The 13,807-nt window shown below is 39.2% G+C and overlaps 4 protein-coding genes across 11 annotated transcripts; 2 read left to right on the forward strand and 2 right to left on the reverse strand.

Moving 5' to 3' along the window:
- The first annotated feature begins 615 nt into the window (after positions 1-615).
- Positions 616-5,260, forward strand: LOC120004842 (probable sulfate transporter 3.4). 7 transcript variants are annotated; one of them, XM_038854160.1, is made up of 13 exons: positions 616-718; positions 814-1,047; positions 1,137-1,344; positions 1,407-1,578; positions 1,663-1,728; positions 1,831-1,944; positions 2,039-2,155; positions 2,955-3,081; positions 3,179-3,465; positions 3,843-4,033; positions 4,324-4,409; positions 4,638-4,714; positions 4,835-5,260. In XM_038854160.1, exons 2-13 carry the CDS (start codon positions 942-944, stop codon positions 4,985-4,987), a joined length of 1,704 nt encoding a protein of 567 aa, XP_038710088.1. In that variant the 5' UTR covers positions 616-718; positions 814-941; the 3' UTR covers positions 4,988-5,260. The 7 variants fall into 7 exon arrangements, with proteins under 7 accessions (XP_038710088.1, XP_038710089.1, XP_038710090.1 ...); XM_038854164.1 differs by having other exon boundaries at positions 629-813; positions 999-1,047; positions 1,412-1,578; XM_038854163.1 differs by having other exon boundaries at positions 630-813; positions 999-1,047.
- Positions 5,261-5,619: 359 nt separating this feature from the next.
- On the reverse strand, positions 5,620-6,806 carry LOC120006040 (glycine-rich cell wall structural protein-like). The gene is made up of 3 exons (XM_038855919.1): positions 6,429-6,806; positions 6,207-6,374; positions 5,620-6,092 (listed from the first exon to the last, which is right to left on the reverse strand). Exons 1-3 carry the CDS (start codon positions 6,769-6,771, stop codon positions 5,620-5,622), a joined length of 984 nt encoding a protein of 327 aa, XP_038711847.1. The 5' UTR covers positions 6,772-6,806.
- Positions 6,807-8,079: 1,273 nt separating this feature from the next.
- LOC120005671 (trihelix transcription factor ASIL1-like) lies at positions 8,080-10,658 on the forward strand. 2 transcript variants are annotated; one of them, XM_038855440.1, is made up of 2 exons: positions 8,080-9,341; positions 10,037-10,414. In XM_038855440.1, exon 1 carries the CDS (start codon positions 8,288-8,290, stop codon positions 9,338-9,340), a length of 1,053 nt encoding a protein of 350 aa, XP_038711368.1. In that variant the 5' UTR covers positions 8,080-8,287; the 3' UTR covers position 9,341; positions 10,037-10,414. The 2 variants fall into 2 exon arrangements, with proteins under 2 accessions (XP_038711368.1, XP_038711367.1); XM_038855439.1 differs by lacking the exon at positions 10,037-10,414 and adding an exon at positions 10,421-10,658 and having other exon boundaries at positions 8,086-9,341.
- A 230-nt stretch (positions 10,659-10,888) lies between these two features.
- Positions 10,889-13,551, reverse strand: LOC120005670 (aldehyde dehydrogenase family 2 member C4-like). Its single transcript, XM_038855438.1, has 9 exons — positions 13,377-13,551; positions 13,058-13,200; positions 12,511-12,894; positions 12,330-12,419; positions 12,059-12,232; positions 11,832-11,969; positions 11,593-11,730; positions 11,420-11,481; positions 10,889-11,296 (listed from the first exon to the last, which is right to left on the reverse strand). The coding sequence occupies exons 1-9, from the start codon at positions 13,477-13,479 to the stop codon at positions 11,023-11,025; spliced, it is 1,506 nt and encodes a 501-aa protein (XP_038711366.1). The 5' UTR covers positions 13,480-13,551; the 3' UTR covers positions 10,889-11,022.
- Positions 13,552-13,807: the final 256 nt, after the last annotated feature.

Genomic DNA, 13,807 nt, shown 5'->3' on the forward strand with positions numbered 1-13,807 from the left:
CCTATGAGGACTCTTCATTAGTTTAAGCTTCGTGCGTACATGCTTCTGTAGTACGGTTACCGAAGTGTGGTCTTCGGTCTGATAGTGCAGAGGCACACACTTCAGTCAAGAACCGAAGTTTACCCTTCGCTACGTCACCCACATTGTCCTCACTGGAACTTACTCTGCCACGTGGCCTTCTCCCATTAGAGGGGGTATTTTGGGAATATCATGGCTGTATTGGGATAAGTGTTTTGTTGATGTGGATGTATTGATATTTGATGTTTTGGTGTAGTTTTGTTGTGGATAATATGGAGGAATGGAATGTTGTTGGGTTGGGTGGAAAGAGAAAGTGTGTGGGAAGAAAAAATGTATAGAAATTTGTGTTTTGCTGATGTGGCTGTATTAGAATACGTGTTTGACTTGACTTTTTGTGTAATAGAGGTGGAACCGGGCCAACAAAAATGTTGGCTCGGCAAATAAACAACCATTGCATTTGCCCTAACTAATTTAACCGTCATGTCAAAAACTTCGGAATTGTTGATAAATGTCAAGTTAGGCCCAAAAAGGCCAAGTGATGCAAGTCGGCCCATTTTTGAAAAGGAAGCTTCTTGTGCATGTCACGTGACCTCTTTGAGTTCTGTTTAGGCCGAGGGTCTATTCTTGTTGAATTGGAGCTTTTGTGTCTCTGTGGATTTCTTGTTAGGGTGGAGTGGGTTTTACATGCTCAAGAGAGTTTGTAAGTGATCATTATGATTGTAATAGGATATTTCTGGACATTGGTCCTGAGATTGGGTCGTGTTTTGAATCTTATATGCATTGAATCTGGTTCAGGTAGTTTGTACACGAGGTGTTTGTCAAATTGCCTCAACCAGTTTGAACCTGAAAGCTTCATCCTATGCCAACTCGATTGCTTTGGAGCAGCTTGAAACATTTTCTTTATTCCACCTATATATATATATATGATCATTATTAGTACCATTGATAAGTCTCTTAATTTATTTTTTTTGGTCGAGCAGGGAATTAGCTATGCAAAACTAGCAAATTTGCCACCTTTACTTGGCCTTTGTAAGTTTCTCTTCTTTTTTTTGGGGAAAAACAAACGTATATGTCCTAATTTTAATTATCTTTAGTAATTGAATTATACGATGATTCAGATTCAAGCTTTTTGCCACCATTATTATACTCTGTTCTTGGGAGTTCTAGGCATCTAGGAATCGGTCCAATAGCGATAGGATCTCTGGTAATGGGCACCATGTTGGGGGAAACCATTTCCTCTACAGATGAACAGCATCTCTATGTCAAAGTTGCTTTCACTACTACCTTCTTTGCTGGTTTATTTCAGACTTCATTGGGTTTTTTCAGGTATATTTGCATAATATTAATTTTCTTCTTATGAACTGTGCTGATGGTGGTTTTTTTTCTAGGTTAGGATTCATCATATATTTTCTATCAAAGGCGACTCTGATAGGGTTCATGTCTGGAGCTGCAATCCTTGTGTCTCTACAACAGCTCAAAGGTTTGTTTGGGATCATTCATTTCACTGGCAAAATGCAAATCATCCCTGTGTTGGACTCTGTTTTCAGTAATCGAAAAGAGGTAAAGACAAGAAAACAAAACAAAATTGACACCTCCCACCATTGTTTTGTTTCTGAAAAATCAAAAAAAAATTCTTGTGTGCAGTGGTCATGGAAGACAATGGTAATGGGCTTCTGTTTCCTAGTAATTCTACTCGCAGCTAGGCAAATTGTGAGTTATTCAATTGTCTTATTTTTGAACCTAATTTGAAAAATTATGGTATCTCTGATTTAGTTGATCTGTAACTCATTGGGGTTTCTGACTGTAAATTAGAGCTTGAAGAAGCCAAAGCTTTTTTGGATTTCAGTAGTTGCTCCATTAACTTCTGTTATTCTGTCAACCATTCTAGTCTACGTTTTTAGATCAAAATTTCATGATATTTCACAAGTAAGTACTGATGTCCTTCTGTCTTATAATGATTTTTTCCAACATCATTTCTGCACTATTTCAGATGTTTACGACAATCATTGCTATCAAACAGATTGGTCGACTGCAAAAGGGCGTCAACCCATCTTCGGCAAACATGCTGTTTTTCAATGGCCCCCAGCTATCCCTTGCCATCAAAACTGGCATTGTAACTGGAATCCTGTCTCTCACAGTAAGTAGTCTCAAAACTAATAATTTTTCATTTTATTTAATCTTCTTAACTGGAATAGTAGGAGGAATTTGCCTTACAATCCAATTAACAAATCTGAAACTGTGAAAGTAGAGTATGGCCATTTCGAAGAACCAGTGGCGGAGATAGGCGGGTGGAGCTCAATTTTTTTTTAAAAACAAATTAATATATGTAATATTTTATTTGTTATTTGTCAAATTGTAATATGTTTGTTTTTATGACTATGATTATTTGGGTTATTTTAACTAATATCATTTTGTCCTCTTAATAGGTTGTTTTGGTATATAATTGTTTATCATTATAGAAAGTGCGACCCCAGTGACAATCCATCCCAACTCCGCCACTGCGAAGAACCCAATGATTTGTGGACGTTGGTTGAGTTTCTGTTGCTTATTTTTACTACCTTATGCTTGATTTTTTTTATTTACAAAATCAGTGTAAAGCATACTAAAATTTAGCAGAAGTAGAAATACACGACATCAGACTCCACCTTAACAATGGAGGGTTTGGAATTATTCCACAAAACAACATTCTATTACAGCAAACTAATTAGTAATTACCAAAACAGAACAGACTATCACAACACATTAATTACCAAAAGAGAACAGAGATGATGGTGTCTCTGTGAGCATACAACAAATTGTCTGAGACAAAGTGATGAATGATTTTTCAGATATAAGATAGGGACAATCGAATTAATAATTAATTTGATTTAATGAATATGCTAATTGGCGTCAATGCCATACGGTGCGGCCTTAACTTCTATTTCTCTCGTTCATGGGAGGGTATTGCAGTAGGACGAACATTTGCTTCGATGGAAAACTATCAAATTGATGGAAACAAAGAAATGACAGCCGTCGGTATTATGAACATGGCTGGTTCTTGCGCTTCATGTTATGTTTCTTCCGGTAATACCTGATGCTGTTATTTGGCTGTCATTCATCTTTGCGTTTTCTACATTTAATTCTAATCATTAATGACCATTTAAGTTGATTGCACTTTTAGGGTCATTCTCCAGATCTGCTGTAAACTATAATGCTGGAGCAAAGACAGCCATTTCAAATATAGTTATGGCAGCAACAGTGCTTATAACTCTGTTGTTTCTAATGCCATTGTTCACCTATACGCCTAACCTAATCTTGTCAGCAATTATAGTAACAGCTGTTATTGGGTTGATCGACTATGAGGCAGCATTTAAATTGTGGAAGCTTGACAAGATTGATTTCCTGGCTTGTTCATGCTCTTTTTTCGGTGTCCTATTTATCTCAGTACAGATAGGTTTGGCCATAGCGGTAAGTTTCTTTACACTTAAGCAAGTTTTTTCTGATAAGCTTCAATTTCGCAGAGAGATAATAGATCACAGAAATCATTTGATATTGTTTGTAGCAGTCCTGCTCTGTGTAATTTTTTAGTATCTGAAGAGCATGATCGAAGGAAACAGAGAGTGCAAAGGGGATCTGATACTATTTTGAAACATTCTTTCTAATACTATATCTTCAAACATGATGGACCAATTGGACAAAGGGAGAGGGAACTGAAATAGTTGTTGTGTCATTTATTTTCACTTTCTTTTTGATCAGAACTACCTAGCAGGTGTTATGTCCTGATTTTTAGGGTTATTGAATTATCATATTATTTTAACAGGAACTGAGATGATTCTTTATTTTAGGTTGGAGTTTCAGTGTTCAAGATAATTCTACATGTTACAAGACCCAACACATTGGTTTTAGGGAATATTCCAGGAACCCAGATATACCGAAGTGTGAATCGTTATGAAAATGCGTCGAGGGTTCCATCGTTCCCCATCCTAGGCATTGAGTCACCAATCTTTTTTGCAAATTCAAGTTATCTACAAGAACGGTAAATCATGTTTCTTCATTTCAGAGAACCTACTTTTACTCTTAAGTCTTAACTTAGCTGCAGCATAAACACATGTAGCACCGATTTACAAAGAGCATAGATGAGTATGTTATTGTTATGCCATATATATACACTAAAAGTACCTCAATCATTTATTACTGTCCGATGACTTTGATTAGAATCTATTCATCAGTTGTCTAGTACCCAACTAAATCACTCTTTTTTTTTTCTTCTTATAGTCATCTATTTTATTCATTTACTTTGGGGTTTGTTTTTGCTTTTTTCTTCAGGATATTGAGATGGATCCGCGAGGAGGAAACAAAGATTGAAAAGAGCAGAGAAGAAACCCTGAAATGTGTAGTTTTGGATATGACAGGTATGGAAGTTGAGAAAGATTAGAAAAATGACAAATCAAATGTTATTCAGCCTCCATGACAACAATTATAGCAGAACAGTAGATAATAGATGACCATTTCACTTATGATCGGATCATCTAGAGATAGTCTTCCATAAAGAGAGTGATATTTGCACATGATTTCCTACCTGGCTGGTTTAACGTCTCAAAAGCTTAATTAAACTAACTCGAATTTTACACGATTTTCAGCAGTGACAGCCATAGATACTAGCGGCATTGATGCTATATCTGAACTTCAAAGGAGATTGAGCAGAAGATCACTTAAGGTAATTAGAAGACTGATTAAATTTATGCAACAACCATAATTAGCACAGATAGCAACTATCATTTATCCACCAAACAGCTTAATTATGTTGTACTTTTTATGTTGATTGAATATCTTGCAGCTCGTTTTGGTAAATCCGGTTGGAACTGTGACGGAGAAACTCCACCACTCAAAAATCCTTGATTTATTTCAATCAAACGGGCTTTATTTGACAGTTGGAGAAGCCGTTGGTGACATATCATCTTTATTGGAAACATCAGTCTCGAATGGATAAGATAGATCGCTATCAGCATCACCTTGCAATGCAACACTGATGGCTGGAGGAGGCATTGGGGGAAAAAAAAAGCTTGTTGATTTTCCTGCTGTAAAGTTTGTTCTTTTTTCTCTGTTCATAGTTCTCCATTTTGTTGTATCACAAGGGCCTTGCTTTGAGGTATGAGGAGGGCCCTTCATTGTTTGTATTATACTTGTAAATCACTCTTTACTGACAGTTTTTGTATTATCCTGTCCTCAATGAAGAATGAAGTTCAATCATTTGAATCAGTAAGAATTCTTTTTATGACAAATTCCCTTCCTACTTATCAAATTAAAGTAGTTGCTAATGTTCTGGCAACTGAGGTACCATGAGAGAATGAGAATGAAGTGACTTGGTATGGAGAAGTTGGAAGACATTAAAATACAACAGCGAAATTATTATATGAAATCACATGTAGAAAATAGTCTCTACAGCATGAAGATACTGAGTGCATTGCAGTTATTGAAGAAAAACATGCGTAAGATCATGTTGAACTTAACTTGGAAATGAAACAATAGTTAGGGCTGTAAATATGTGAGAGGAGCCTATAAACAATCATGCACATCCACGGCTAATTGCTCAGCGCAAATGTTGCTGGGACCTTCAACCCATCAAGCTCTGCCACCAAAGCCTCCGCCACCACCTCCACCACCGCCACCACCACCACCACTGATTCCGCTTCCAATTCCTCCACCAGCACCAAATCCACCTCCTATGCCTTTGCCAGAACCTCCTCCAATCCCTCCACCTCCACCGCCACAGCCACCACCGCCTATTCCACATCCAACACCTCCTCCAAAAGCCCCGCCAACTCCTCCAGCAATTCCTCCCCAAGTTCCTTTGCCAATGCCTCCTCCTATCCCTCCCCCTGCACCACCTCCTATGCCACCACCACCTCCAATGCCTCCTCCAGCACCCCCACCAATGCCTCCTCCAGCCCCACCTCCAATCCCTCCTCCTGCACCTCCTCCAATGCCTCCTCCACCACCACCTCCAATCCCTCCTCCTGAACCACCACCAATGCCTCCACCAGCCCCTCCTCCTGCACCCCCACCAATGCCTCCTCCAGCCCCACCTCCAATGCCTCCTCCGCCACCACCTCCAATCCCTCCTCCTGAACCACCACCAATGCCTCCACCAGCCCCTCCTCCTGCACCCCCACCAATGCCTTCTCCAGCCCCACCTCCAATGCCACCACCGCCACCACCTCCAATGCCTCCTCCGCCACCACCACCAATGCCTCCTCCGCCACCACCACCAATGCCTCCACCAGCACCACCTCCAATGCCTCCACCAGCACCACCTCCAATCCCTCCTCCCGCACCTCCACCAATGCCTCCCCCACCACCACCTCCAATCCCTCCTCCTGAACCACCACCAATGCCTCCACCAGCACCTCCTCCAATCCCTCCTCCTGCACCTCCACCAATGCCTCCTCCAGGTCCAATTCCGCCACCACCTCCTTTGCCAATGCCTCCCCCAGCACCTCCTCCAATTCCTTTACCACCATGATGTTTCTCTTTCTCCTTTTTCTTGTGATGCTTGCCAGCACCACCACCGCCTCCTTTACCAATGCAATCAGGCTTTCCAAGGCCAATGCCAGGTGGCGTTCCACCAAAAAACCAGTCTGGTTTCTTCACTTCATCACCAACCTCTGTCTCAGTAAGCTTTCTGCTCTCAACATCGACATTACCCACTGACAAAGCAATCCAAAGAACTAAAAGAGCTAATTTTCGCACCCTAAGACACAGAGAGTACTCCATTTATCAGATTAATCAAATATTTTTGGTGAGCATAGAGGTTCGTCCGCTGCAAATATATATAGAAGTAAGACTCCAACTTGCATTTAGTATTCACTTCTCAACCTTCAACTACTGGTTTCTCTTTTTCTGTTCCCAAAAAATAATAGTGTGTGGTTGGAGGATGGAGGGTGGAGATGGTTAAATTGTTTCACGCCCAGCTTCAACAAAAGTAGTCAATCCAGCTCAATTTCACGTCCATTAACGTGTTTGTTCCAGTTTTTGCATTCATGGTGGCTCATACCTGCCCATCTCAATGCATTGCCCAATACTACTTTTTCATTTATTAATTCTATCATGTTTCATTGGATGCAAAACGGTGCACTCTGTTGTCTGCAAGTGTATTGGCTTATTGGGCATTGATAGAGTGGGCCGACCCGGCCGCAAACATGCCGGGTCCCTGGCCCCTGGGTAGGCCGTCGGATTGATCTAATGGACCAAGTAAGAAGTCATGTAATCAATCCTATCTACTTTAAACACACACAATCTTTCTTTTGAACCTTGGCTTGCTTCTCTTTCTGAACTTTGAAGTTGAACTTCTCTGGTTACCATAATTCATCAAATGAAAAGGGCCAAAGTTCTCTTTTTGGGATTCGTCATGAGTCTAATTGTTAAGAGGAGATCTTACGGAAAGAACAATCGTAAGTCGCCACAAACAAAGCATCCGGTGATGTTTAGTGGTAGGGGAGAGAAGCATAGACCCACTTGGTGAGATGAGTCGCTGCTAACATAAAGATCGATCCATATAACATGTGATTTTCTAAGGAGCATAAGCGTAGACCCACTTTGTTTCTTTTCTTATCTATTTAACTATTGGATTGATTCAATGGCCGTAATTTAAGAATTGTAGACTTACTGTTTCTTTAGGAATTGTAGAGCTCTGAATCTGATATCTTCAAGTCTTTTTGCCCTCAAACTACGCCCAATTTTAGGGGTTGCAAAAATCAATTACATGTCTGTATCCTAATTGCAATTGAATTTCGGACATACTTAAGTGATCAAATTTAGATTGATTTAAATTCGGACAAAAATCTTATTTGGATTAGGGTTCAGACAAGTAAATTGAATAAAATTGATGTGTTTGGATCAGACTCGATTTTAGACTAGAAATTTTTTTTGTTTTTAGACATAAATTATATCTAAACTTAATTTAATCCGGATCAAACAAATTCGATCATTCAAGCACGTACAGATTTTTGCTACCATACCAAACTTCGCATGGCAAAGCTACCTCTTGTTTGGTGTTTAGGCCCGTCGTTTAAGATCCTTCAATTAGTTTAATAAACCTTTTTCATTGCGCCCCATGTGTATTTTAGCAGGCCTGTTTGTTAACCTTTCTCATGTTCATTGTCCGAATGTAAAAAAACCAGGAAACTAGGGTTTCTTATTCCTCACAAACTTCGAATTTTCACAGGAAAATTTTCTGCTGATCATCTAGCGTTTTCACTTCTCTCCAATTTTCGATTTTTCTGGTGCATGAATGGATGACATGGAGGATGATGCCAGGTACCCACAAAAACCCTACTCGTTCAATCGCCAAAAGCTTCCTTCTTATCCCCACCGAGCGTCCGGTCGTTACGTAGACGATCAATTCGGCAAGTACAATGAACAGAACGACCCAGATGAATACGATATAGATGATGAAGATGACGATGACGACGAAGACGAGGACAACGATGCGTCCCCAAATGTATATAGCCACAATTTCGAAGGGAGCCACGATTTCAGGCGATACCCAAAGCGGCAAAGACTGAAAAACTCGGCAGAGAACTACCAATTCGTGGCGAGAAACACGAAATCATCCTTCGGGGAACGCAATTCGGGATCCAATTGGAGCGAGGATGAGGAGTTCGTGCTTTTAGAGGCGTGGGGAGACAAATTTTTGCAATTGGGGAGGAGGAGCCTGAGGTCAGAGGATTGGGTGGAGGTGGCGGAAAAAGTAAGTGAAGAGACGGGGACTCAGAGAACAGAAGCTCAATGTAGGAGCATACTGGATTCGTTAAAGAGAAAGTATAAAAAGGAGAAATCGAAAATGGAGCAAATGGGAACCAATGGTAGCAAATGGCGTTTCTTCAAGAAGTTCGACATATTGTTGGGGTTTTCAGGGAGAAAAGAGTGGAATGGTGGTTTAGCTTGTGGTGTTGATTCAGGGGAGTTTGTGTTCATGGATACACGTGTGTATTTGGAGCGCGCAAATGGGTTTGATGAAATGAGGGATAGTCCAGCAGATTCAGAAGATGAGATGGAGAATGAGGACGAGGATGGGCTTTCAAGTAAAAGGTGTGAGGATTCGTCTTTAAGGGTGTTGGCGGATTCAGTGCAGAAGTTTGGGGAAATATATGAGAAGATAGAGAGTAGTAAGAGGGAGCATATGCTGGAGTTGGAGAAGATGAGAGAAGATTTCCATAGGGAGTTGGAGTTGCAAAAGAAGCAGATTTTGGAGAAGGCTCATGCCGAGATTGCAAAAATTAGGGATGCCAATGATAATGATGAGGATACAGATGATGATTCTGCGCAGAATCTCAGTGAATAATGTAGGTGCAATCTGTTCTTTATTTACATATTTGTTTTGGAATTGAAATCTGCTGGTTCGTATAATGACATGCTTTAATTTTATCGCGCATAGAATCTCTTCTTTCTTTGGCTATTGTGCAATGCAGTTATTTTAGTGCTGTATTTTTGCTGTGCAAAATAAGAAAGCAAGATTGTTGCATGAAAAATCCTGTTCTTATTTATTAATAAATTATTTTACCTTATTTAGTTGGAAAACTTAATGCTTTGATATTTTGGACTGAACTGGCAATCATTGCTAACATCTCAATTGATCTGGTAATTGAATACACCATACGTGCATAACCTCTATGTATCAAACAAAAATGCCAGTAAAATAACTGCAAATTATCAATACTCAATAGATCCAGTAAGCTAGAAGTAATTGACTATGAGAATAGAAGGAGATCGCCTAAGTTAGAAAGAATGAGCCTGCAGTACATATTGAAATGAGCTACAGGTAGGAGGAAAATAATTTTATTCATTCTAATAGAATAAATGTACCAATGCCATTTCTTTCATATAAGGTTAAAAAGAAATGCTCATGAATATATATTTCTAGAAAGTTAATCCTACAGCAACAGAATGGCTGTTTACTAGACATGGACACTTCTGAATTACTAGTTTAATTCTGCTGTTGAACTAGTGTCAAACTCTGATGGTTCTTCTGGTGTCTTAGGCAACTCTATAAAAGTTCTTGTGCCCCAGTTAATTGTGAAGCTGTGAGGAAGAGATGTTCAATGTATTTCATGCCCGTGGAATGACTTAGACTGTTGGATCAGCTCTTTGACTCATCTTCATTTATGTTGATAAGTATTTTATTGAATGGATTTTTTTTCCCTCCAGCTTATGTGGTTGACTGTGGCCCCAAGCTTATATTTGTTGGGTCTACATGTATATACATATGCTTGGTGAATTTGGAGTTGCCTGTGAATCTGTGCATGCTTGCATGGCCATGGATGCACATGCATGCGCTGCATTTTTGGGTTCATGTGGCATTAGTTTGATGAGGTTCCTAATCATGGAGTATGTTTCTGACTATTTTGGAATATCCTTTTACCAGCATCCGAGGCTTTGGATGGGATGATTGCATTTGAGGAAGAGCACATCTGACTATCTAAGCCGAGTGAGAGAAGCATGAACCATTCAAGTTCTTTGAAAATCCAAGTTTCTCTTTATCTATATTTATCTTTTGTTTTCTCCGGAAAATCTGTGGTGTGATATATATGATGTTGCGTATTTGAATTCTAAATTTTCATCTGGTTGAAGTTTTAATGAAAATAATCATGTTCTATAGTTAATCTTTTTTTTTTTTTGTGCATTTCCTTTTATTCCTTTTCTTTTTTTTTTTGGCATTAGTTTGATGAGTTTTAATATGAGATTTTTTGCAAATTAGGTTTCAACTTTTCTTAAACAATTCCTGATAAACTTTAATTGTGCTTTGATGAGTATACTGATCTTTTCAGTAACTATTCCTGATTAACTTGATTTGTACTTTGAGAAGTACTAATGTACAAAAAAAAAATCTCAATTTTTTAAGGTTGATTTCAAGGATCCAACGACAAATTGTTTTTATTTCAAATGTAGTTTAGAATCAATTATTACGATGACATGTAAAGAGTAGGCTCCATTCCTTTCATGACAAGCTAGTAATGGAGTTTGTACTCAAAGCCAGGGAGAATTGTAAATGGGAGTTACAACAGACTTGACTTGCAGATACTTGTCAAGAGCTTCCATTCCTAAATCTCTTCCAAAGCCACTCATCTTATATCCTCCATAAGGGCAATCCAAATCAAATGCAAAATAACAGTTGATCCAAACAACACCAGCACGAATTGATCTTGAAACCGTGTTTGCCACGTTCAAATCGTTGGTTACAATTCCAGCTGCTAGGCCAAATCTTGTGTTATTGGCACTCTTAATTGCGTCTTCAATAGTTCTGCAACAGTTCATTAGAATGGTTAATAATTTTGGCAGATGAGATCAGTAGAGTTGCAGAAAAATACCAGTAGTTTGGTCATAAAGGGAAGGAATGAAAAGAGGGGGATATTTTTGTGCTTACTTGAATTTCATCAGTGACATCACTGGCCCAAAAATCTCATCTTTGGCTATTAGCATGTCCTCCTGATTGTGATTGAGCATGTTGTTCCAAAGTAAGGATTACAATGAAAAAGCTTACATATATTGTTAATATTCAGCGATAGTGCAAAAGAAACATAAGTTCTACTTAATTACCGTAACATCTGTAAAAATGGTAGGCTCGATGTAATATCCCTTACCACCAACAGGTTTACCCCCAGCTAATAAGGTGGCTCCTTCTCTTTTGCCATGCTCAATATAAGTAAGAATTTTCTCATACTGCTTCTTATCAACCTGCAACAGATCATTGAAGGGGCAATTATCCATTTATGTCCCAAAATCACTCAACTTCATAAGACATACATCGTAGAATTAGTCTTGTTTTTCATGATTACCTGGGGACCTTGATTGGATTTAGGATCAAAAGGATCTGAAACTACTAAAGCTTTTGCCTTTTCTGCCAACTTGGCTACAAATTCATCGTATATCCCTTCTTGAACGTAAACACGCGAACTTGCCACGCAGGCTTCTCCCTGAAAGAGCAGACATTGTTTAGTGTTAGATTTACAATGTCAATCTTATAATAATATATAAAATGTTAGAATATATAAAGTTAATTTACCTTGTTATAGACAACGCCAAAGAGAGCTAGATCAGTAGCTTTATCTAAGTCTACATCATCAAATATCAGCATAGGTGATTTGCCTCCCAACTCAAGTGAAACTTGTTTCAAATTGCTTGTCGCTGCGGCAGCCATCACTGCACGTCCGACTTCTGTTGACCCCGTGAAGCAAACCTGAACCGTTCAAGCAACAAATTTGGTATTGTAAGTAATTAGGTGCTTTGCTAAAATACTCTACCTTCTTTTGTTTAAAGTGAGCTCAAGCACACACAAAGTCAATGTCCATATGAGAAGTAATGGCAGCACCAGCTGTTGATCCAAACCCAGGTACAACATTGAGCACCCCATCAGGAATTCCAGCCTGAATAGAACAAATTGATGATCATTTCAAATCTATATTCAATCATTTGATTAAAATGAATAAATGATAACCAAGTCAATAGTCTAGTTACCTTCTTAGCAAGATGAGCATAAAAGAGAGCTGAAAGCGGGGTTTGCTCGGCTGGTTTGAGGATAATGGTGCAGCCAGCAGCTAAGGCTGGACCAACCTTCATAGAGAACATGTTGCTTGGGAAGTTCCAGGGGATTATGTGGCCAACAACACCAACGGGTTCACGCAATGTGTACCCCTGAAGCTCTCTCGACATTTTCAGTACGTTTCCATGAATTTTGTCAGCTGCACCCGCATAGTATCGAAGGACTCGTGCTGCAGTAGGAATGTCGACGGCCTTTCCCATAGCAAACAACTTGCCAGCATCAATGGCATCCAACGCAGCTAGTTCTTCTAAATTTTCTTCAATTAAGTCGGCCAATCTCATAATAATCCTTCCCCTCTCCTGATCATGATTTTCCAATATTCAAGCTCAGTTGTATAAGAAGAAAGAATCAATCTATTAATTCATGAACTTCACAAGCAGATATTCACTCCACATGTTTGATCAAATGCCCCAAAAGAAAATCTAAAAGGATGAATCAAAACAAGACAAGAGAAGCACATACAGCACCAGGCAAGCGGGGCCATGGACCGTGATCGAACGCGTGGCGAGCAGCTTTGACAGCCAAATCAATGTCCTCCTTATCTCCTTCTGCAATCCTTGCAGTCACCTCCCCTGTTCTTGGATCTATTGTCTCAAACGTTTTCCCTGCCAAGGAAAACAACAATCCCAGAATAATTGAGTTCAAAGAGATACTCCTTGAATTCCAACTTTCAGATAGAGATATTGGAGTGTTTTCATGTGAGTTCTTTTGACATTGAAAAGAAAACAAGTTCCTGTGTGTCTGTGAGAGAGAGAGCTGATACGGAAGCATCAAGAAATACCTGAGACGGAATCAACGAATTCTCCATTAATGAAAAGCTTCGTAAACTTAATTTCGGGCATCTTGACGAAAGACTCGGACGAACTTCCATTGTCACTTCCCATCTCGTCGTCTGGTGAATGGCTTGTGTTCGCTAGTATACATATATAGTGAACGGAGGGAGACCCAATAATGGCACCTTAATCATCTTAGGTACCCAATTTGTTTATATGGAAAAAAATAAAAAGTCCTCCTTTTTTGGGTTGGTGGATTTAAAAATTCTATACTTGGAGCTTTTGGGTTGGTTGACTTGAATTCTATTCTAATATTAACAAGTTATATTTTCTGATTTAGGGCGTAAACAATCTCACCTAATATCAGAAATTCGATTATAAATTGACATTACTATTTATAAGTGGTTTGCGTTGATCCTCGACTCAAGTAATCTATCGG

This window comes from Tripterygium wilfordii, chromosome 9 (genome assembly GCF_013401445.1).
Source record: "Tripterygium wilfordii isolate XIE 37 chromosome 9, ASM1340144v1, whole genome shotgun sequence".
In the NCBI taxonomy this organism is placed as follows: Eukaryota; Viridiplantae; Streptophyta; class Magnoliopsida; order Celastrales; family Celastraceae; genus Tripterygium; species Tripterygium wilfordii.

Coding starts and splice junctions, on each gene's coding strand:
- LOC120004842 (XM_038854160.1), top strand. CDS start 942: ATGATCATTATTAGTACCATTGATAAGTCTCTTAATTTATTTTTTTTG. Junction 1,945..2,038: donor AATTTCATGATATTTCACAA/GTAAGTACTGAT, acceptor GCTATCAAACAG/ATTGGTCGACTGCAAAAGGG. Junction 4,410..4,637: donor TGTAGTTTTGGATATGACAG/GTATGGAAGTTG, acceptor CACGATTTTCAG/CAGTGACAGCCATAGATACT.
- LOC120006040 (XM_038855919.1), bottom strand. CDS start 6,771: ATGGAGTACTCTCTGTGTCTTAGGGTGCGAAAATTAGCTCTTTTAGTT. Junction 6,375..6,428: donor TGGAGGAGGCATTGGTGGAG/GTGCAGGAGGAG, acceptor GTGGTGGTTCAG/GAGGAGGGATTGGAGGTGGT. Junction 6,093..6,206: donor AGGCATTGGAGGTGGTGGCG/GTGGTGGCATTG, acceptor GTGGCGGAGGAG/GCATTGGAGGTGGGGCTGGA.
- LOC120005671 (XM_038855440.1), top strand. CDS start 8,288: ATGGATGACATGGAGGATGATGCCAGGTACCCACAAAAACCCTACTCG.
- LOC120005670 (XM_038855438.1), bottom strand. CDS start 13,479: ATGGGAAGTGACAATGGAAGTTCGTCCGAGTCTTTCGTCAAGATGCCC. Junction 12,895..13,057: donor GGCCCCGCTTGCCTGGTGCT/GTATGTGCTTCT, acceptor AATCATGATCAG/GAGAGGGGAAGGATTATTAT. Junction 11,731..11,831: donor AATCCAATCAAGGTCCCCAG/GTAATCATGAAA, acceptor GATCTGTTGCAG/GTTGATAAGAAGCAGTATGA.